Genomic DNA, 24300 nt, shown 5'->3' with positions numbered 1-24300 from the left:
AGGTAGCTGAACACTATAGAAGGAGTGGGCATATCTGCTTCATCTTGATCGTAAGAAAAAAAAAAAGAGGCTAGGCAATCATTTACAGTTTGTGGCAGTGAGAAGGGCTGAAACAGCTATATTTGCATCTGAGGTCTCCTCAAAAGGCCATAAGGAAGTGACCAGGAGGAACAAATACCTGACTTTCATTGGAGCAAGCCTTATCTTACTAAAATAACATTATTTGCTTAAATCTTTGGATGAAAATGATAATTTTCCAGAGAATCCCAGTGTTGAGAAGGTTTCTAAGCAAAATATATTTTTAGCCATGCCAGTGGCTCTAGGGATGGCAGTTGGTCGGTCCACCACTTTGGTACAGACTGAAATATCTTAAAAACTACTAGATGGATTGCCATGAAATTTGACATTCATGTTCCCCAGAGGATGAATTGTAATAACTTTGGTGATCCCCTGACTTTTCATCTAGTGCCATCATTAGGTCAGAATTAAAATTTGTCAAATACTTTAGTTTATGACTAAATGTCTGATGACACTCCTATCAGCCTCTGCTGTACTTTGTGTTTAGTGCTAATTGGAAAATGTTAGCATGCTAACACGCCAAACTTAGATGGTGAACATGGTCAAAATAATACCTGCTAAACATCAGCATGTTAACATTGTCATTGTGAGCATGTTAGCATGCTGATGTTAGCATTTAGCTCAAAGCACCACTCTGCCTAAATACAGCCTCATAGAGCCACTAGCATGGCTGTAGACTCTTTGTCTTGTTTTATTCCTGCCATTAGTCTTATGTTTGTTCATATCAATTATTCTTAGGATGGTTAACAACAGTCAGATGGACACCAGTTTGTTCGTGATTCTCAGTGGACACACTCTAATTCACACCTCCTCCAAAGTTAATCATGTGCTTTGTAAAATGTCTTCATTGTAGCTTTTGCGCAACATGTTTCCCATTTTCAGTGACATACTATAGGATTTCCTTTGCAACATATCCACAGAGCCCCTGGAACAACCAATAATAGTCCCGGCAGCTTGTCCACAGGAAATAGCTTTGGGCTGAGAAGGCATCTCAGTGGCCTTCACTTTGTGTTACACCCTTCCACCCTTCTGTTGCTCTCTCTCTCTCTCTACTCTACTCCACTTCACACCCTGCAAAAGCTCTGCTGACCAAAACCACAAACCCTGCAAATACCAGGCGTGAGTGCTTGTTGTGTACGTCTTTGTGTGTCTGTGTAATGTACATGCATGAAATGCTGCAGCTCTTGCACCATGAATACCACAAGGTTCAGTCAGCTATGTTTCCACTTTATCTTTCACTGTAGGTCTTTTTTATTTCGTCAACATCTCCTTGTGTCACTAAAACACAGCACTTGGAGTAGTCTATCTCTAGTGTCTTTCTATTGAAAGTCTCAATTTCACGCGTCCTCTGCATTGCCTCTCCTGCCTATTTTAGAAAGGGCTAAGTCTTTATTTCACACGTCTAACATCATCTCTTAAAAATATCTCCAAGTCACCAGGGATCAGACTGTAATCTCTGCGGCTCACCACTTCAGAGGGGGCCAATGGCAGACTGACGACCCCTGGAGACAGGAGCAAGATGCACAGCCACATTGGGGAGAGGGAAAGGAGGACACTGCTGCTGCTGCTGCTGAGTGGAGCAACATAAGGAATGCCTGATGAGAGCGTGTGCTAGGGCCAAGGCAGGCGAGGGCACTGCTCCTGTCGTAATAACTGGATGACAGAAGGGGTGGGTGTGTGTGTGGGGGGGGGGGTGATAAGGGAAAGTCAGGATAGAGAAACAGTGGCAGAAGGACAGGGAGAGACAATTGAGGAGAGTGTTAGATAAAGATTTCTCGCACTTAACAGTCCTCTCAAAGTTACAGCTGGGCAGCATGGCAGCATGTGAGACAGAAGTCAATAAAGCCTCTGAATACTGAGTGCTGTATATTGAAATTTCTCCATGCTTGAAGTACCTGGGATTGTTGTGAAACTTGTGATAACAGGATAAAATGCTATCTCAAGTTCAGTAAGGGCAGCAAGTTTATTCCACCAATGTCAGTCTTGAGAGGGACATGATGAAGAAGCACCAAAAACATTCAACTTATGTATCCAATGGTAAAATTTAATTACATCAATTAAAAGTGGACATAAGATGTTAAATCTGTCAAGGATTCTTGAAACAAAAATTAAGATTAGCCAGTTAGCAATGCATTTGCTTGAGTGATCAAGTTGTTGCTCTGGCTGCTTCTTTAAATATAAGAGTGGGACTGGGATGACGTGACAAATATACCCTGATGAATACAGGCTATATTTGTAACGTCATCCCAGTAGAGTAAAGCGACAATATTGTTCACTGTTACACCTTAAATCAGCCTAGTGTGTGTTTATTTTTATGCCACTTTAATTTATGTTTCTCTTCTTACTTACTCTTATTATAAGTCACCCTCCCTTAGCTTGTACTGTATTACATGATGAAAATAGCAGACAATAAAATGCTTTTTAAAATTCAATTCATAGGGAGACTCTTTAGGGTGGAAAGGGCTAAGCAAATTTACGGGCTTTTAATGATATAATACGTACATAAGTATTTGTAGTATTGGATGTATTTGTCTTTATTCTTTTTTTATTCTATTTTTTTCTATTGGAAGTGTGGTAGATAATTTATACTGCAGAGTGCATATATTTAAAGACTTTAGAAAATAAAAGGCAAGTATTGTACTTTTTACTCTACTACATTTATTGACAGTTTCTAGTTACTTTGCAGATAGACTTTAAATAAAGAACATATGATCAGCTTATAAAATATGATGCAGTGTAGTATATTGATATATATTAAACTATCCAACAGTAGGCTATATAAAGTCACTAACTGGCTCCACATTGACAAACTACAACATTTAAATGTTGCTCACATGTTAATGCATCATTAATCGTAATCCAGTAAATAACATACTGTTTAGCATAGCACTCTGAGAAGGACCATTCTGCATAATGAGTAGTACAATGTTGAATGCAGGACTGTTCCATGTAATGGAGTATTTTTAAATTGAGGTATTACGGCTTTTATTTAAGTAAAAAATGTGACGAATACTCCTCCACCAGTGATTTAAATGAAATGCAAAATTGGCGATTTTCAAGGCTAACCAGTAGGGGCGCTGTAACTTAACTGTTTTACATAGAAGAAGAACGGCGAAAAGTCATGGCGGCTGACAGTTTGTAATGAGCCAACGAAAACAGCCAAGATTCTTGCAAGTTGGATTTACACCGTTTAAACCAGGCCCGGCGATAAAAACTGAGACGACAAAATGCAGATAACTTTGAAAACCTTACAGCAGCAGACGTTCAAAATCGACATCGATGAAGAGGAGACGGTAAGAGTTGAAATCATGCATTTGTGTAGGAGGTGGAGTGGGAGTTGGGTATGTCCTGGAACCCAGTTCTTTAGTTTTTGACCATTTCAAATGAAACGATCAATAGATAAGTCTGCGTAAACACGACCGATACATTTTAGGTGGACCAACTGTTCGGGTTAATATGGCTTGTGTTTGACGCGGGACTTAAGACATATTAGCGTAATGTATAAAATACTGGTCAGGAAAGTAGTTTGTAGTGTCAGTATTTAGCCGCAGCCTACATACGATTCCAGATGGGGGGAAAGATGACAGTAAGCATTGACGTTGACTAGTGTTTAGTGTTTGTTGCTAAACCATATACATCTGAGCTAAACTAGTAAGTTATGATAAATTAGCACAGTTAATTTTTTGTTAAATAAATTAAAATGAGCGCCACCATAGTGACAGTAGTAGTTAATAAACTTTGTCTAATATACCGTTTAACTAAGGTAACGTTAACGTTACGTTAGTGTAAATTTAAGCTAGTTAGTGTAACGATAAGGTAAAACTAGCACTAAACATTGTGTTGGGTGAAAAAAAATACAATCTAACCGTCAATGACCAAGGCCTTATGGCCACTGTACATTTTGCAGCTTTAACCGTTAACTATTATTTTCGATAAGCCTGCATATAATTTAGCTATCACAGCCACCATAGTTAACGTTACAATCTATCACACATGAAAGCTAAATTTTATGAACTTGGGTTTAGCTAACGTTGTAAAACTTCATTATACTATCAGTCTGTAATTTCAGTTCAGTGTTCAACATAGTTTCGGAGTTTAAGGACCCAGCAGTGTCATGTATATTCAACTCCAGTTAAATGATAGTGCTAGCAGTTAGTGCACACTTTGGACTTTACGGAAATGCTCATTCATTTTCTATTACTATATTATAGTGTTCTACAAGGATCAAGAAGTGTCGTATTTTTTCCACAGGTGAAGACACTAAAAGAGAAAATTGAACAGGAGAAGGGAAAGGACCATTTTTCAGTTTCTGGACTGAAACTGATATATGCTGGTATGTTACAGGCTTTTTTAATCCTTATATACTCACATTTCTTGATAACGGTTTCTCTTCTCCTTCTTATTCACTCAAAATCTACACTGCCTTGATTTTCAGATCAATGATTTACTGAAGAGTACATTTAGAAATTCCTGCAAAGTAGCTGTCTTTTTTTAATTGTATTTATTTATTAGGTGTTGATCTAATTGCTGCAACCCATAAGATTGTTTAGTGATGTTTGTAATACATTTGTGATGCTGATAGTGACAGGGAGGTCTGTTGGCAAACTACACAAGACTCAGGTCAGGAAGCATCTTGTTTATCCAATGTTTTCATTATTGAGATGGACATCTATTCTCACTTTCCAGTGTGTTCTCTTGGACAGCCATATCTGTCACCTTGATGAGTGGATGTAGATATGTATTACCAAGCTGCCTGCAACAGTTTGCCTTCATGCCAGTGGTCTCTCTTGATTCATATTGGCATCCACGTTTATCTTGTCTATATGTTGTATTCTGTACAGTCACAGGGAGCTTAAATTTGTCATGAACATGGATCTTCCAAGCTAGTAGATTTGATTCGCAGTACTCTTGAAGCCTAAAGTTGGCCTACATTAAGATTATTAAAATATTTAAAATGTTCTACAGAGTAGTTCTGCATTAAAGGGGCAGTTCGCCTCAAAATCAAAAATGCATATTTTGCCTCTTACCTGTAGTGCTATTTATCCATCTAGATTATTTTGGTGTGAGTTGCTGAGTTTTGAAGATATCGTCCGTAGAGATGTATGCATTTTTTGAATATAATGGAACTATATGGCACTCGGCTTGTGGTGCTCAAAGCAGCAAAAAAATACATTTGAAATACTCAACAGCAATGTCTCTTTCCAGAAATCATGACCCGGTTACTCAAGATAATCCACAGATTTGTTGTGAGCAGCTTCATATAGGAACTATTTTCTTTCTACCAAATAGATCAGGCTTTATAATAGCCCAAATCAATCAGTCAAATCCTGCCTGGATCCCTCTCGATCCCCATCATGCAGATTGGCTCGGAACATCTCGATTCATAACTTATTATTATTGGAAATTTAATTTTCATAGGGTTGTTCAACTCTTGTGTTTACAAACAAAACTGATGTAAACAAGCCTTAAACAGGATCGGGAAAACATAATTATTACATTTTGTTTTTGTTGTTGTCTTTTGGCTCCGTTTGTGAGTCTGGGGCTATTTGGTTTACAATTGGATCAAGGATTGAGCCTTTATGTGGCCTTCAGAGACAGAAGTTGCCCAACTCTTTGCTTTCCTCTCAGTCATGTTATGTCAAATTATGACGTGTTGTAATAGAACTAGTGTAATTGTAAGTAAGAATCTGTTTCCACTTCTATTATAGCTGGTGCATTGTTATGCAAATGTTTACACACTGGATTTGTTCTACTTATGCATTGAGAGGCCTAAATTGATTTGTTATGTCCGTGTCATTTTAGACCCTCAGCGATATTGTACAGAAATAGAAATGCAGTGCTGTAGAGCTGGTTAATAGTTACTGAAGGCCTGTAATGTCTTTTCTGTTTAGCAGGTAAAGCAGATGCATTAAAGCTAGTTTTCTCAAACAGTTTTAATCTCATGTTGCCTATAGCTGCCAAGAAACACATCTGTCTGTCAGACAAATGAAAATGTTAACCAGATAACTGAAAAGGTTGCAGCTTGGGTAAGCCCAAGTGTTTCATGACATGCCTACCTTCATTTGTTTAAAGTTTGCAGTTGTCTGTCTTTCAAAAGATAGATAAAGCTTGGGGAACATGGAGGGAAAAAAACGAGTAGTGATTAGGATTTTTGAAAGTCTCAAAAGTTCCCAATTACACCACTATACTTTGTGTTTTTAAAACAATCAAATATGACAAACTCCAAGGGAGGCTGAAAACATTTTATGGACACTGTATGTATAAGCATATTGTAGCATTTTAGACACTGGGGTTTTGTCTGATCTTAAAGTGGCTTCTCAGACACATATAAGACTGAAAAAAGCAGTGCTTTACAATATAATTTAAAAAAAAAAAAACAGATGTGGTGACAAAAGGAGGCGATTTATCGGCTCAGCAGCCTTCTATTCAATGATGAAATATGATACCATCTACATTTACATCCCAGCATGTTGTTTCAGAGTTCATGGCAGGTAAAGCCAATAGAATTGTGACTCATTTTTCTGTTTCTTCCCAGGTAAAATCCTCAACGATGACACAGCCATCAAAGAATACAAAATCAATGAGAAGAACTTTGTGGTCGTCATGGTGACAAAGGTTGGGGAATTACAAATAGTTTTAGTAAATGGCAGGTTTTGTGTTGAAGAGATTTTATGAATTTTTTTGTAGCACATCATACCCTTGAATGTTATAAATATGAGCTGATACTGAACTATGATTATGTTTCGTAACCTTCTCTTTCCACTGCCAACCACATATGTCTGTCTGTTGGAGCTGCTGACCAGGCTCTTTTGGTGCACTACAACAAGTAGCTCACAGTGTGATCACTGCTGACTTAGAGTGGGGTCAGTGTTGTCACTTCCTGGCTCTGGCAGTACTTTTCCAGTACATGTGCAGATATGATGATAAATGAAGATAAGATTATCTTTAGAGATTGTCTTGTTTCTAGCTCCACTAATTAGTGCACAGTTTTACTCCAATCCCATTTCCTCCAAAGTATAGAGAAGTGTGTTATGTAAATGCTTTTTGAACTCCTAACATGATGTATTCCTGTATTTAATATACAAAGAGAGAAACTGCCTTAATCCTGTTCAAACCTTCCTTTTGTAACACATACTTCCTTTAAAATGTAATACAAAAGTACTATAGGATAGTATAGAAAACAATGATTAGGCTATATTTTCTTCATGAAGAGCTGTTCAGGGGCCACACATTTACATTGCTTCACTAATTTTAATATGGACATGGTATTACATTGGAAAAATGAAAAATATTGAATGGGATTCTGTATCTGTTGATGCACATTATTAAAAGACTCAAAAAACATGATTTGGGGAACCCTAAACAGGAGCAAACTCAATGCACCAATCAGAAAACATGGAGAAAGCTCAAGCTAGCTATATCAAAGGAGTTCAAGTCTATGATGGCTTTTATTTGTATAATTTAGGATAGCCAAGACATTGCTTAACACCACAAGGTAAAATACAAAACGGGCCAAAATTAACATTTTGATGACAACTTATAAGCAAATGAGAATTGGAGAAGTAAAATATTTTGATATTTAAAAATTGTCTTACAGACTAAAACAGCCTCTGCTGCCCAACAACCTTCACCTGCCACTTCAGCTCCCAGCACTACAGCTCCCGCAGCACCTCCTGCCTCATCGTCCAGCTCGGAAAACACAACAGAGCGTGCCTCTACAGATGACAAACCAGAGGAGAGGCAGTCTTCGTCTGCTGAACCAGCTTCCACCCCTGTCGGGTAAAGATGGGTAGATGTTTGTCTTTAACTATCTCTCTGGTTTCAGTGCGTCTTGCTTTGAGAAGTGACGTGCAGATCACGCCTCACCCAAGGTCTGTTTTCTCTTGCAGAAGTTCTGAGGCTTCAACAAACACAAGCCTAATTGATGAGGCTGTTTCAACTCTAGGTAAGGCTGCATTAAACATAATTTGGTCATTATTATAAGGCATTTGTGTGAAATGTACTTTTTACCTCAATGCCTTTGCGCTGCATCTGGTATGCAATAAATCCGTGGGCCCATGTGTGAATCAAGGTTGTTGGTTCATTTTGCCTGACCCTGTTTCTGTGGATATCCACAGACATGCTAGCATTGATGTATCTTAATCAATAAGCAGCCGGATACTGCGGCTCGGCCAAAACATAATCCCACCATTCCCCACGGCCACTTGCGCTGAGCTTTGCAAATATTGCTTTGCTCAGAAAATCCTGTAGGTCTTAATTATTATGACTCATGTAGTCATTGAATTTTCAGCTTTTGGAGCAGATTGTTTATTTTTATAGGACACAGTAGATAAATTGATCTTAACTTGTGTTATCTAACCTTAAAAACATGTTAGCAGCATGTCTTCTTCTTGACAGTATGTCAATATTTTATATGTATCATTAAATTCTCAGTGCCATGGTAATGTATGTTTAAAGATTATTAGTTTTCTTCAAATTAAAACGCATGTTAATGTCTTCCTTTCTGCCGGCCTTGACAGTTTGACACCCATATTTTAAAGTAAATGACTAATGCATATGTTTATGTTCAATAGTAAAACAAATATTGGGTCATTAACAATTAAGTTATTGGGCTTAAGTTCTTAATTTTCTGATATGGCTTTAAATGTGGCCAATCACAGTTCCGTACTTGACAAAACAAAAGTTGACCCACTTAGAGTCCCACTACTCATAATGCACTTGCTGTCTTGGTGTTTGTATTCCTTTAGTGACAGGCCCATCATATGATGCCATGGTGAATGAGATGATGCTCATGGGCTATGAGAGGGAGCAGGTGGTAGCAGCTCTTAGAGCGAGCTTCAACAACCCAGACAGAGCTGTGGAGTACCTGCTCACGGTAAGAACAGTGTTATGTCTATGGCCTTAGCAGTAATGTTGATAGGTTTTCAATGTGGTGAGTCCCCGGGATCCACAGGTGGTCATTTGAGTGGGTCCCCGATAAATTGGTTGTCGTTTGACAAATTGTAGTTTTAAACTTGTGTTTGATGTTATATGGTTATAATTATGGCTATTTATGTATGTTGAAAATGTATCTGAAAATTAAACAAATAAAATCCCAAATCTGTAAATACACTGCAGACACACAGCAGCTGACAGAAAGAGGTCATATTATACAGAGAAATATTAACCTTTTCTGGGTAAATAAATGTTAAAAATGGAAGCTAAAGGCCAATGAGAATGCTGAGCTTTCAAGTTTCATCAGGAGTCATAACACATCATGTTTAATTAGGAAAGCAGTTTAAAAACATGCACACAAAGGGCAACCATTTACTGCTTACTGCCGTTAGAAACTGAGTACAATTAGCTGATAATTAGCCTGATCAGCCACTGTCAGTAATCAATACAAACACACATTATTAGACTGTAAACCATTAGTCAAACCAATAAATAACTGCAGTCAACATCAGACAATCTTATTATACTTTCGCAGTTACTTAGTGTTTCTGTAGTGGTGACAAATTTTTAGCGTTTTATTAATTTTCCCGGGTTTTTCCCGTATTTCAAGACCATCTCCCAGCACCCTCCCGTTTTGTTGTTTCTCCCAGGAACTCCCATAATTTGTATGGCCCTCAAACTTCATTATGAACACATTACCAGGATCCAAGTTTTGGATATTTGTCTGACGGCACCCAAGTTGCCAGATCGTCTATGAAACACATCCACACACTACATACAATTTACCCTATCTTAACCTATCTCTTACCGAAACCTAGCAACCCACACCACGATCCAAGGGGCGTGTACGCAGCTGCGGGGCAGCTAAGTTAGCTGTTGTCAAAATGTCAGGGCACTACAGCGCTTGGTACTGGAAAGAGAGACTACAGTATGTGTGCAGACGGTAAGAAACAGGTTTTTTGACAGCGAGGTTTCTTTTGTTTATTTCTATGATTTCAACACAAATTTGTTGTTCACAATGTAGCATTATTAGGGAAAAAATATGGCGTGTCACCTGAACGTGTCAACAGTGAGTTTACTGTGTCCTTTTGGATTTTACTGCGTCAGAGATGCAGGACGCGTACCTAGCAACATCACTGCCCTAGCAAATTGCTGGATTGGTACATAACGCCTGATAGGTTATATCTCAGTGTTCTTTTCGAAAGATTGACCTTGTCTTGCTTCAAAGAGAACACAGACAACTTCTTACTGATTTAAATGAGGATGTTTATTTATAGCTAAATACCTGATAACTGAATAAATGAAGGATTAATAACGTATAAAGAAAATAACAAACACAACAGATGAAATAGCAGATGTTGAGTGGTGAAATTAACCTGATCTGATTGGCAATAGTGAAGTGAGGTATGTGAGCTGATTATACAAACAACTACAAGATGCTAACTTAACACTAGGGCAATTAGCTTACCTAAATAGGAATTAATATATTTTATTCGACATCAACTCTTTATCACAGCAAAACCGTGGTTTAGCCTACCTAAGCGCTGGCAAAGAGTTTCCGCTAGCTTTCCGACGTGGCGTGCAGGGTGAATGGGAGGAAGGCTTTCGCGCTGAAAACTCATATTCCTTGTTTTGAAACTTTTAACACAGCTCATGTTGTTCTGACTAGTGAATTTAATGAAAGTTTTTCATCACTATGGCCATACAATCATGATTTGAGACATACAAATAGCATAGTGGTTATAAAACAATTATTCAACTAGCAACTATTTCAGCAGATCATTCAACCAGTTATCTGAAACTTTTCATTCATTTTAACACACATTCTTAACACTATTAATAAGTGACATAAGGTTAAACAATACAGTTTGCTTTAATACAGTATAATAGCTACAATATTATACCGTTTCATAATGGCGATGGTTGAAGAGACTTCTGTCTGTTGGTGGCAGTGTTGTCACCTGGTAAACAAGAGACTAATTCCCTGAATTCATAACTTGCTCATTTCATGTCCTATAAAAATAAAAGTTGGGTTACACATCAAGAACATGTGTGCTGATTAATGTTAGCTGGATGTTAATGTTAGGGGGTAGAGGTCAATTGGGTCCAGAGATCGGAGCAGACTATGCAGCTGTGTTGGTGAATGTGGGGGGACATTCACCCCCCTGCTGTTCTCACTACAATATGTAGGAATTTTTGGTGTCCTGATTACTTCATTTGTGTCGTGACATTCATGGTTATACAAAACTTCCACCCATAACCACCTCTCCAAAACTCCCTGAATAATCAGAATCCTAAAATGTGTACATTACATGATGTAACCCACAAACTTTAAACTGAAGTGGACTACAAGTAATCCCAAGTCTCACAATCAAAGTGTGACACCCTAGCTTGTTTACTATATATCAATATTTTTAATTGTTGTATTTAATAACTTTTCTTTCAGGGTATTCCAGGCAGAGGAGATCAGGGCCATGCAACAGGACCGGATGCGGTGGTGCCTCCAGTGAGTGGAGCGCCTGCTGCACCCACAAGCGGTATTAGCATTCCCGCCAACACTGGCTCTTCACCAAGTGCTGGGGGAGGTAATTGGCCCATACTATTCTGCATATTCCAGCAGCCTCAATGAACAAAGTTTCCTTCTGTGTCTGTCTTCTTGCTTCTTCCTGCTGAAACTTTCTGATTCACAATTTTATCCTTTCAGGCAACCCCTTGAGTTTCCTAAGAAATCAGCCCCAGTTCCAAGTGATGCGACAACTGATCCAGCAGAATGCCGCCCTGCTTCCTGCCTTGTTGCAGGAGATTGGCAGGGAAAACCCTGAGCTGCTGCAGGTGAAGTACTGACAGAGCTTGATGTGTTTTTAAATGAAAAATGTTGCAATAAGTGTTGGTGTGTTGGGGGCCCTTGACACAGTTCTGATTTAATAAGTTGGACTTGAGACTTAAAAGTTTTAACAAACCTGCGATACAAGCTGGAGGTGTGGGACTTGAAAGATGAGGGGATTTAACAGGCATTGTGGAATTATGGAAATTGTAGGATCCAGTGTTGGATTTTGACCATTCTTTTAAAACTGTTTCTTTTGAGTCCCCCAAATGGGGGGTTATAATTTTTTTTTCTCCACTTCAGTTATATGCGTCAAGGAACAGTGAACAGTTTCTATGCCTCCATAGTCATGCTTCAACTGTTCATTTACCACTGTAGGAGATTAGCAGCCACCAAGAGCAGTTCATCCAGATGCTGAATGAACCCAATCCAGAGGCAGTGCAGGTAGGTGGTGGAGGTGGAGCGGGAGCCGGAGGGGTGGCAGGTGATACACCCGGCGGGAGTCACATGAGCTACATCCAGGTCACGCCACAGGAGAAAGAGGCCATTGAGAGGGTGAGGAGGAGCACAGCGCTGTCACTTACCTTTTACCTCAGTCCAAAGTTCAGTACTGCTTTACCTTTTTAAGTGTTGGAATATGACACACAACTTTAGTTTTTGTCTTTTGCATCTGGTATGGCACTGGTAAACATGAAGCACAAATTGTCATTTGCTTATTGAAGTATTGTTTGGCTAATTTGCAACTCATTTCTCTCTAATTCCAGCTAAAAGCCTTAGGATTTCCAGAGGGACTTGTTATACAAGCCTACTTTGCTTGTGAGAAGAACGAGAACTTGGCCGCCAACTTCCTTTTACAACAGAACTTTGACGACGATTAAAAGAGCCATCTTCATTTCGACTTTGTTTTCTTATTTCTTCCTCTACTGTTTGATTGCTGATACTGAATATATGTTTACGACAAGCCTTTTACATTTCCAAAAAAAAGTTTTATTCACTACTTCCACATTCACCTTTCTTAATAACACTGGGTCATTATCAGCTAGTGTACAAGGATAGGCTATTGTTTGTGATCAGTTTGAAATGGAGAAACAATTAAAGTATAATAACTTTGCATCAGAAATCACCTGTGTGCTATTGATTTTTTAATACTTTAGTTAAGACCAATGTATTTTTTTTTTATGAGGAAATCCAAAATGGTTTGCAATTGCAGTATGTGTCACATTATAAGTGAGTTTAGTTTAGGGTAGATCTGAAAGGTTATGACAGTATTCATGCACTCTTATTGTTCTGTTTTTCAAGTTGAAAAGTAATGGAGTTTTCTTTTTAATTAAAGCTGTGCAGAACAAACAAGCAACATGTATGGCACTGTTTCTTTTTCTATTTAACATCCCTCATCTGCATGCAAAGCAATAGGAGCTGTGTAAAGAAGTCTGAACTGCAATGCATTAAAGAAGGCATTTTAACATGTATATAGTTTACATACACGTGGTAGGGTTTAGCTGCAATGACTCATTTTTACAGGAAAAATAAAGTGTTCAAAATAAATGAAAGCTGTGCCTATTCTGCTGTGTTTACATGTGTGACTGCAGAAATCTGAATGTAGGTTGTGACTGCAAGTACTTAGTACTTAGCGCCTTTTAAAGAGTAACTTAACACTAAACAGCCTTTTGTTAGTAAGTTATGTGTACAGTCACTTTATTGCATTATCAGTTGATCCTGGTCCCAATATATTGGACAGTGTTTGCCTTTTTTCAAAGAAAATCCAGGAGTTCTGTCCACTAGACCCCCAAAAATTTGAAAAATCTTGAAGTTGCCTGATACACTACACTCCCGAATCACAGGGCAACAAAAAAAGGCAAATAACTTATGTTGGAAAGAACACTAAACTGTGACCAGGATCAATTGATTATGTAATAAAGTGACTATACAGTATATGTAACTTACTAAAACAAAAATGTAGTGTTAAGTTGCTCTGTATACTGTATAGAGAATAATTCTTTTTCATGTGTGGTTTATCAGTATCATCTAATAATAATAAACTTTATTTATAGAGCACTTATCAAAAAGTACGAAGTGCTTCACAGAGAGAGAAATAAAATACCACAGTGAAAAAAACAAAATAAACAGACAGCTCAGGTAAAATCAGGATATGCTTTCCGATAAAAAACTGACTCAGACAACCTAATTTCCTCATGCAAGTTGTTCCAGAGCCTCTGGGCCCTGATGGTAAAAGCTCTGTCCCCCTGTGTTTTCATCCTGACTCAGGAACAGACAGAAGACCCCTGCCCAAAGATTTCAAGCTATAAAGGTTCATAAGGGATTAAAAGGTCTAAAATATAATCTGGAGCCAGGCCATGAAGAGCCTTAAAAGTAATCAATAAGATCTTAAAATCAATCCTAAAACATACAGGGAGCCAATGTAAAGAGGCTAAAACAGGTGTGATGTGATCGTACCTCTGGGTCCTGGTTAAAAGCCTGGCAGCTGAGTTCTGTACAGTCTGCAGTCGTTTCAAAGTTTTTTGATTAAGACAAGTGAACATGCTGTTAAAATAATCAAGGTATGAGGCGATAAAAGCCTGCACAACAGTTTCGGCATCACTAAGATTTAAAATAGATCATATTTTTGCAATATTTCTGAGGTGATAAAAACATGATTGGGCAAGCTTAGTGATATGTTGCTCAAAACAAATTGCTATCAAACAGGACACCAAGATTTCTTGCAACAGGCTTGATATGTTGTGACAGGTAGCCAGTAGATGGCAGTATTTGCTTTGTGATGTGTTGGGGCCCAATAACAAGGATTTCTGTTTTATTTGAGTTGAGCTGGAGAAAATGTATCGACATCCAGTATTTTATGTCAGAGAGGCAGTCCTGCAGAGAACTCAGTGTACTGTGTGTCATCCGCATAACAAAAGAAATACCATGTCTGCAGATGACATCTACCAAGGTAAGCATATATAAGGAGAACAGTATTGGTCCCAGGATTGAACCTTGAGGCACACCATATTTGATTTGGGAAAACGATGACATGAAGTTGTTAATGGCGACACAGAACTTCCTATTGGACAAATAAGATGAGAACCAATGTAGTGCAGTGCCAGATGTGCCCACCCAGTGCCTCAGTCTATCCAAGAATGCCATGATCAATTGTGTCAAAGACAACACTTAAGTCCAGCAGCACAAGAATTGAGCACAAGCCTGCGTCGGCATTAATTAAAAAGTCATTAGTGACTTTGAGAAGGGCTGTCTCAGTGTTGTGGTGATGAAAACCAGATTGAAACTTTTCAAAGGTACTATTATTTTCCACACCAGCAAAAAGCTGCTTAGATACAATTGGAGAACCTTGGAAATAAAAGGCAGTTTAGAGATCAGATGATAGTTACCCAGGTTTTTTTTAGGACTGGCTGGACACAAGCAGTTTTAAAGTAATCTGAGACAGAACCAGTAGACACTGAGCTGTTCAAAATAGATAGCAAATGGGGCACAATACAATCCATAACTTCCAATAAAAATCTAGTTGGGATTTTGTCAATAGGGCTGGAGGATATTCTCATAAGAGACATGATTTCTGTTAGTTCAGGCAGAGTAACAGCAGAAAAATTGCTCAAAGAATCCCTGAGCGGGTGATCCACATCTAAAAAGGTGGGGTTGGGGGTAATACCAGATCTTATTAACTCCACCTTTCCAGCAAAGTGCAAAAGAAACTTTTCATAATCAGCATCACAATCAGCAGAGGCACAAGGAAAGGCTGGGTTAACTAACTGATCCACAGTCTTAAATAGGAATCTGGGGTTGTGCTAATGGGCAGAAATAAGTGCAGAGAAATGGCATGTTTATTGTGTATTATAAAGGAGTAATAACTCTTGCATAGCCACAAAGTGGACCTGGAGACCTGATTTCTTCCATCTGCGTTCTGCTCTTCTGCATTTCCTTTTACAGCTTTAAATACTGTCATTTAACCATGGCTGTTTTCTAGTCTTTGACTTTGATCTATTTTTCAGAGAGCTATAAGATCTAAGGTTGAAGAACACAGGTAGTGAAAAGAATCAACCAAATCGGAATCAGGAAACGCATTGCCAGGAGAATTGAACAGTGTACAAAATTTCGAGGCACTTTGCTCATTAAGGACGCGTGTGCACTTAGAGAGGGATAATTCAGTACCAGCAGCCTGTAATTCACATTTAAAAACAATGTATTGGTGATCAGATACAAACATGTCTCTGATTTCCGCAGATGGTATTTTCAGGCCCAAAGTAAAGACTAGATCTAAGGTGTGGCCACGGGAATGAGTTTGGCCAGACATGTTGTTGAAAGTTAAAAGAGTTAGTGATATTTAAAAAATCAGTAGCAAGGGCATTAGAAGAGTCATCAACATGAATATTAAAATCACCGCAAAGAACAATTCTATCATCTTTTGTATAAAAACTCAGGGTGTTCCAACAAGAAGGAGCCAGCTGGTTTAGGGGGGTGATGAATAAGGGAAATATGAGTGGGCCACCAAGTTTAAACATGAGTACTTCAAGTCAAAAATCTAAGCCACTTCTTATATTTTACAGGTTACCTCAGGCTTGTTAGTGTGCTGCAAAATGTAGAATTATTTTTGAATGACAAGAGCCCCGAGTGTGCTTAAAACTGAATTAACCTATAGGGGGCAACATAGACCACAACATGTTTCCAAAAGTCAACACCAAGCTCTTATTCGACAGTCTGAAGATGTGTGACTTGCATACCACAAAATGAGTGCATGCTTTTTATTTTTTACTGTGTAGGAAGTAAATGTAGCAACATATAAACTTTGTTGATATGAATAAGCATTTCAAGTACATTAGTACAATTGTTTTACATCTTTTACTGGGAGACTTTAAACAGTTGAAATACATATTTTAGGCCATTTTATGAATACAAATGTTTGACGGCAAACAGGCAACATATAGGCTCTTACGTTGTTGAAACCATTAGTAACTATTAATAGAATGTAAGTCTTTGTTTTTGTCGCTTGCTTATACTATTTGTGAATGTAAGACAGTAGAATTATATGAACATTTTGAAATTAATACATAACTGATCATTTAGAGTTCATGTGCTCACAGTTTAAATCAATTTTAAAGTTGTATTACTTATCAAAAAGAAGTGCTGTCTTATTTTTACAAAGCGATTCACTAAACTGCAATTATGACCTCTATGTTTTAGAACAACTTTGCTATATTTACTGTAAAGAACTACCAGTTGTTGAGTGGACATTAAGCATATAGCAGGATTTCATGAATGTAATTGTCATGTTACTTTTTTGTGAAATAATGCATGTAGCTGGATACATTATATACACACAACACATACAATGATGCATGATATAGCAGAAACAGTATCTCACTGTAGCATCTTTATGGGTTTTATTCATACAGTGCACCTGAGAGCTCAGTCACGACACAGAGCGGCAGTCAGATTTGGTGTCACCCTTGAATTGTCCTCCTCATTCTTCCCACTGACAGGTGGAAAGAGAACCCCATGGAAACAGGACATTGTAGGAGTATTTTTTTGAAAATCTTTTAAACCGCAACATTGTGTTAGTTTGCCTGCGGCGATCTCACTATTATCAGGGGGCATATTGTGTGTGAGCTGACTGTGAGCTATTGCTCCCTTTTAAATGTGCTTCTCCATTACATTATCAGGGAAATCTACAGTTACTGTAACTGCTGATGCTCAAAGACACTGCTTAATATGCATTATGTTTACTTTATGGTGTCAACATGTTTTTGTTGTTTTTCAACAAGATAATGATAATGATGTAGATATGGTAGATGAGTATAAAGGTCATTATGGTTTTCTTATTTCAAATACATTTTATTTTATTATACTGTAAAATACAAAACAATAACAAAGCATTTTTATTCACAAATGTACAAAATTCAAGATTATATTACATATTTTGGCTATAAACAAAAACATCTTTGTTCAGAGTTCACTCATTCAATACAAAAATATGAATGTCTCATATAAATTATTGCACTTTGCGACTGCAGTGCATTGAAGATTGCCATCACCATTTATAAGTGAAGTGTTCACCTGATTTAAGTCAGATTGTGGAAGAGAGGTTTCTAAGAAACAACCATATGGCACTTTTTCATAGTTTTCACCCTTTTGTATATTTTCCTTAATCTTTGGTACCTTTTCTTTAAAAAAAAACCTTCTTCAGAGTCACTGAGCACCATCCTATATAAATTAACATTGTACCTGAAATTAATGGCATTGCAGGTGAAATGTGTATATAAATATAGATGTATTTATTAATACAGTATTTTGAACAGTGTGTAGTTAACAGAGCCTATATTGGCATGTTGCTGGTAGAAGGCCTCTGGAGATGTTTGTCTGTTGCTCCTGGTTTCCCTGACAAAAATACATTTCCAGTTAAAAGGTGTTGGCACCTGGTCCTCCAAGTTTTGTCGGTTAAATGAGACAAATTCCAGTTTGGTCCCTTTCATAAAAGTTTACAACCCTGACTGAGAGGTCTCGTTGAGTCACCTGCACAATGTGCGAAGACAGGATAGGTCTTGAGAGAGTAATGCTCTTTTTGCCGTGAACACCACAGCTTGTCTTGTTGCTTGACAACGGCCTGAAGGCAAATTATGGTTTTAAAAAGTGTAGGTCACAAGTTTGTTCAGGGTTCTGCTAACATTTTTCTTTTTTTTCCTGGAGCCTTCATTCCATCGGCAAGTCTCATAAGTGTCGCTTCATATGGAGAGCAAGGTGGTCTGACCTTGAGAAGGCCCGGTCACATTTCTGACACTGAAATGGCCGGTGGCCTGTGTGTTTCCTGTAGTGGCGTGTGAGCTCGTCCGAACGTGCAAATTTCCAACCACAGCCCTCCCAGTCGCAGTGGTAAGGCTTCTCCCCTTTGATGGAAACACAATACACACATGGAGCAGTTAGTGTTGGCCCTGAGGTTAAACTGGCCCAACCTTCCCCATCTTGAGCAGAAAAGAGGTCCGTCCTGTCCTGCAGCTAGTGCATAAAGGCCAAGCTAATAAGCCTGGGGTTTGTATTTGAGCAGGGATCAGTATCAACCTGTTTCACCGCACCTGCCAAACAACTCCCCTATCCCATCCCCCACCCATCTAACCCCCATTCATGACTCCATAATTCAATGTTTCTGTACATAATGTGCAACAGATGTGGTTGTTTTGTATAGTAATTAGCTCTGAACAATGAAAACTGTTTGAAACAACTGTGTTAAACAGTGTTCCAAACAAAAAACAAAAATATGCTTCTTCTGCATGTGATATCATTTTATTGAAACCAGATATAAATGGCACAAAAAAACAATGGCTGACAAAAACACTGTAAAGAACGTCTAACATACAGTTACATACCTGTGTGTGTGCGGTGATGTGCTTTGAGGTGGGAGCTCTTTGTGTAAGTTTTCCCACAGCCAACATAGTCACACGTGTGTGTGGCAACTCTCTTCCTTGGCCAGGAGCGCCTGCCACGTTTAGGCTTTGGTTCCTCCGGCAAACAGTCCCCACTGGAGATCATGAGGGCCTCTGTGGGGTCAAAAGATTATGGTCATCATCACATGTATAGAGGAAATATTCTGTGTCACAGGTTGCCATACTTGGCTTGCGTGATGGCAGATCATATTGTATTTTGGAGCTCTGCTAAAGAGAGAGCTTAATCACTTCAGACACATAGGTTGATATACAGTAGGAATTGCAGAATGTCCCTTATCATTTATATGAAATATGTTTTTTTTCTGTCATCAACTTTAAGATGCAATACAAAACATCAGCCTTCTTATTAAAAACTTGAAAGACTTGTAAAAAAACAGCCAATTTTTCATATAACTTAAAGGTACTATAGTGTAAAAAGTTACCGCAAAGGGACACAACAATGAACAATGATCCTATGAAAACAACTGTATAATAACTGTATATTTTGTTAAAGAGCCCGTAATGTCTTATATCTATTTATATCTATTTTGGCTGGTTAAAGACCATTATGAGGAAAAGACGGTTTGTTGTCCAAGGCCATGGGATGTAGGTTTCAATCCTTTTGAACTGCTGGTTTTGGGGTATAATTAAAGCCCTTAAGGCTGTATAAGATGTATTAAAATAGACTCTATGGACTTTGACTTTGTATTCCTGTTGTTTAATCTGTTCTGTGTCAGTCTGTTTTACATGTATGTATGCATTTTCTTGGACAAAATCTAAATAAAAAGAGTTAACACTTAAGTTACAGCATTCAGTAGCCACACAAGATTACAAGAAAGGATATAAAGTAGCTCTGAATAATGAGAAGAAGAAATGTGCTCTAACCTTGGTACTGCATGGAGGATGGCTGAGGGTAGGAGGTGTAGCCCTGCGGGGAGCTATGGTGGTATCCCTGGGGAGGTAGAGTGATCTGAGAGTGGGGATGCCCCAGAATCTGGTGCTCCCGGCTCAGAGGATGGTCTGGGGAGAGGGAGGAGGATGAGGATAACCTGCTGCCTGTCATGGATCTCCCTCCGCCTGGGAAGCCATGTAGGTCTAAATTGCTGGGGCGCTGCTGCTGGCTCCCTCGGCCCTGGGAGTTTACCCCAGCCAGGTGTAGGTCTATGGGCTGTGAGATGGTGCAGTTACTGGGGTTCTCCTGCTTTATCCTGTGGCATGTAAATGACGGTGAGGCACGTGAAGGAGTTGGGTCTGACACAGCATTAACGCAGGCCTTGCTTACGCTCACGCCTTGGCTGTATTCTCCCATGTCCATTGTTGTCTTGACCACGAACTTGCCGTGGAGGCTGGTGGGGTGGAGGTATGCCGGGTCCAACTCAGGTCTCATGAGCTCTGCCACAAAGCCTCCAGAGGGTGAGACATCACTGATATCTGGGATGGTATAGAGCAGCTCACTGGTAGTGCCCTGAGGGGAGGGGAGAGGATAAGATGAGGAGAAAGAGCCAGGGGAAGGAGACAGGGCCTGGGCAGAGCTGCATGCCATGGCCTCCTCCTGCTGTTGCTGCTGCTGTTGCTGCTGCTGCAGAATGGAGTTAGACAGAATGAAGTCGTAGTCCAAGTCCAGGTCAAGCTCTGTCTCTTTTTTGGACATGCTGGGGCTTGTTGTGCTGGTGGCAGTGGGATGGTCTGGGTCAGAGCAGCTGCTTCCGGTTGGCACACTGGATCTCTTAAGATGGGACAGCTCCTCCTTCCATCTCTAGAGGAAAGTTACAGAGGCATTAATGACTGTACTCTGTGTTTGCTGCTTGTTTTCGTCATGTTACTCTTTATAAGATACAGACAGTAGCCAAGAAAATCACACTTGAGTTTGTCTTGTCCTACTTATAAATTTGTGCTTCTTTTGAATGGATTAATCCACCCAAAATACTATATACAGTAGTAGTCAAAGTCAAAGCTTCAAGGAGGAGAGAACCTGGATCAGGAAAGGAAAGTGATTATTATGACAGCTCAGCTCCAGAGCTCAGTCTGGTGTAGCAAGTGTCCTTGGCACAGAGCACTTCCTAGAATACAGATTGTCATAAGCAAAGAAACTGCACTGCAAAGCACTAGTGGTGGCATAGGTAAGTAACACTTGATGAAATGATCAGGCTCAGACTGCCATCAGAAGATTCTTGCAATCAATTTGTAGCCTTTTGAACGATCCATTGTGAATAAAAATAATAATCAGAATATTGGGCGTCGGGATGTTTTCTGCAGTAGGCTATCCAATGTGCGCTTTCACTGACTCAGTGCTCGCTGAAAACCTACTGGAGAAGCCTATGTAAACTGGTGCACGCCCCAGCAGAGCGTGGTGTCAAGCCCTGACTGTGCTCATAATTACATGGGGAGCGACACATTGGAAAACAACTACACTGTAAATAAACTGCATAGGCTACATATTTCCCGTCACAGATTCGTTGATTGCTATTTGGCAATGCGCATGCAATAAGAAATGGCCACTACTCACTAAATTGGAACTTCCTATGGATTTACTCTTGACCGTGGGGCCGCTGGCAAACGTGGATATGGATGGAAGAAGCGTCCCACCTAAAGCCATCTCGACGTCATTTGGAGGTTGCCTGAAATTAAACAGAAAATATCGTAAATCCTCGTGGAGCAACGAGCGCAGTCTGTTATAGTCCATAAGTAGATGTTCATCAGTCCAATGTTGTTATTAAAAGTTTCTCAAGGTCCACACCTCATCAATGAGAATCTGTATGTGGAGTCCTTTCGGCTGCTCTTCGGTGTGACTGCACTGGGTTTTGCTTGAATATGCCCGGGTTTAAAGTTTCTGCTCCGCGTCGGGCGTTATACTATATTCCAGGACATGTCGCCGCTGATGGACGCGCCGGGTAGAAGCAGCCAGACAGTTTGATTTTTAACGCTAAAGCAATTTTGAACGGGAAGACAGAGAGGCGACGTGCGGGGGGAATCCCTCGCGCCTGTTGCCATGCAGCGACCGACAGTCTGAACTGAGAAAACCGCGTGAGAGGTATCCTTAAATCACTGGAGCTGGACACGCCTTCGTTGCCCCGCAACAAGCGCGGAAAAACATTAGCGCGAGGGAGGGAGCACGTGGGGGGAGGCTGGGGCGAGCGGGGAAGAGAGAGAGGGAGAGAGAGAGAGGTTTGTTTGTATTCATAGCAACGGTACCTATCCTTACTGCTGTTATTCCTGTGAAATGTGAGTGAAGAAGCGCATTTTTTCAGACGCTACAGACTGCGGCTGAAATGGGAATTGAGTATTATTATTTAGTTTATGTCTGGAGGGTCACCTGCAGGTTTGGGCATCACATGGATGGCTGAAAGTTACACACACTGAGAGGCTACAGGTTAGGTGGGTGATGAACCTGTATTTTACTACATTTATCAAATAATAACACTTTGTTATTCATCTGTCATTACTCCAATTGTTGCCGAATGTATACGTGGATTCATTGGCAAGTGACGATAGACAGACCTACAGTGTAATGATTATACCGAGAAGTAGGCAATTATGCAAAGTATTGTGGGTACACAGTTGAGTTTATATTACATCACTGGATTGCAATAGGAGCCAACAACCACACAACACATGCACGCTCTTTCAAAGCAACAAATTAAGTTGTTTTTGTTATTAGCCTATAATATATTATTATTATTGTTATTATTATTGTATTATTTTTACTTTTACAATGAGTGATGTGCTTAATTTAGCAGGCAGCACAAGTAGCCTATATTTCTGCATTATGCATGTAGATATATAGACAAACTGTGTATGTACATATACATAGCAGACATAAATGATGCATAGCCACAATTCTCAAAGATAATCATCCTTAAACACTTATCTTAACACAAATTTGTGACTAATGTGATTTATAGGAACATGCATATAGGTATAATCTGAATAAAAATCTGTACCCTGGGATTCTGTGTGTCTACATTTTAGTTTTGTTTCCTGAAACAGGTGTTTGTTTACAACAATTTTAAAGCAAGTAATCCTAATTAAGTTTATCTTTATTCATTTTACATTTATTGGCAGCCCTTGCAAATCACACTCTTGCCCACAAGCACAAAAAGCCCCACGAAAAAGACTTACTCACTACAATATAGTTATGAAAATTCTGTATGGGAAAAAAAAAACTTACCGGGGAACATTAAAATGCTGAGAACTGTTCAGTGTTGAGTTTGAATTGGGTTCAGGCAGTGTTTGCTCAGAGCTACCGAGCTAACACAAACCTCTCTGTCCAACATAATTAGACACATTTACTCAAGAGTTCAGTGCAAGAGCAAACAAAGCACTTGCCGCTGATCCTGCTGCATCAGGATCTTGTCCGTTAGGCATGTCAACAGACATGCCATCACTTCAACAGGACACATTTACTTTCATTGTATGTTGGTGTTTTCATTCAAAGTTTTAAATTGCATGAATGCACGTTGCTTTGGTTGGCAAACAAAAACTGGTGGGAAAAATATACTACAATAGACTACAATAGCAGGGGAACTTTGTAAATAGAAAGTCTATCCTGTTGGGCAACCCATGATTTATTGTTTGATATATTAACAGTAAGTTACTTAATCTAACGTGCATCCACACAGTAATAGTTATAATGTGTATTGTCTTACTTCTCCAATGGAGTGGTGAGACGTGATGGCTTTAAACCTACAATGTAGATGTGTTGCTCTACATCTCTTGTTCTTGAAGACCTGCTTTGAACAGCAGGTTGGAACACAAAGGAAGCCATGTCATTATAGCCATATTCTTTATGGTGGGAGATAATGGATTTGAAAATGATCCTGAAAACAAAGGCTTGATTTTGACAACTAAGGTGCTTTGCATTGCAATAATGACAGAGAGAGGAGGAACAGAGAAAAGAGACAAAGGGAGAGAAGATGACACCACTGTGTGCTTTTCTTGACACAATGAAGTCATGGCGATTTAGTAACTCACACCAAACCCATGTATGGAATATGCTAATGCAACACTTACAGTATTAACTGAATGTAGTGAGAATATGAA

The 24300-nt window shown here is 39.2% G+C and overlaps 2 protein-coding genes across 2 annotated transcripts; one reads left to right on the top strand and one right to left on the bottom strand.

Annotated features, from left to right (window-relative positions):
- The first annotated feature begins 3152 nt into the window (after positions 1-3152).
- On the top strand, positions 3153-13190 carry rad23b (RAD23 homolog B, nucleotide excision repair protein). Its single transcript, XM_044174544.1, has 10 exons — positions 3153-3371; positions 4330-4411; positions 6614-6693; positions 7676-7857; positions 7968-8023; positions 8826-8953; positions 11459-11597; positions 11717-11844; positions 12215-12391; positions 12601-13190. The coding sequence occupies exons 1-10, from the start codon at positions 3306-3308 to the stop codon at positions 12712-12714; spliced, it is 1152 nt and encodes a 383-aa protein (XP_044030479.1). The 5' UTR covers positions 3153-3305; the 3' UTR covers positions 12715-13190.
- Positions 13191-16665: 3475 nt separating this feature from the next.
- klf4 (Kruppel-like factor 4) lies at positions 16666-22281 on the bottom strand. The gene is made up of 5 exons (XM_044174668.1): positions 21998-22281; positions 21767-21878; positions 20146-21016; positions 19204-19374; positions 16666-18726 (listed from the first exon to the last, which is right to left on the bottom strand). Exons 1-5 carry the CDS (start codon positions 22000-22002, stop codon positions 18551-18553), a joined length of 1335 nt encoding a protein of 444 aa, XP_044030603.1. The 5' UTR covers positions 22003-22281; the 3' UTR covers positions 16666-18550.
- Between the last annotated feature and the right edge of the window lie 2019 nt (positions 22282-24300).

Source organism: Siniperca chuatsi, linkage group LG18, assembly GCF_020085105.1.
Source record: "Siniperca chuatsi isolate FFG_IHB_CAS linkage group LG18, ASM2008510v1, whole genome shotgun sequence".
Lineage (NCBI taxonomy): Eukaryota > Metazoa > Chordata > Actinopteri > Centrarchiformes > Sinipercidae > Siniperca > Siniperca chuatsi.
Note: the sequence above shows the minus strand (reverse complement) of the source record. Positions and strands in the feature narration are given on the sequence as shown.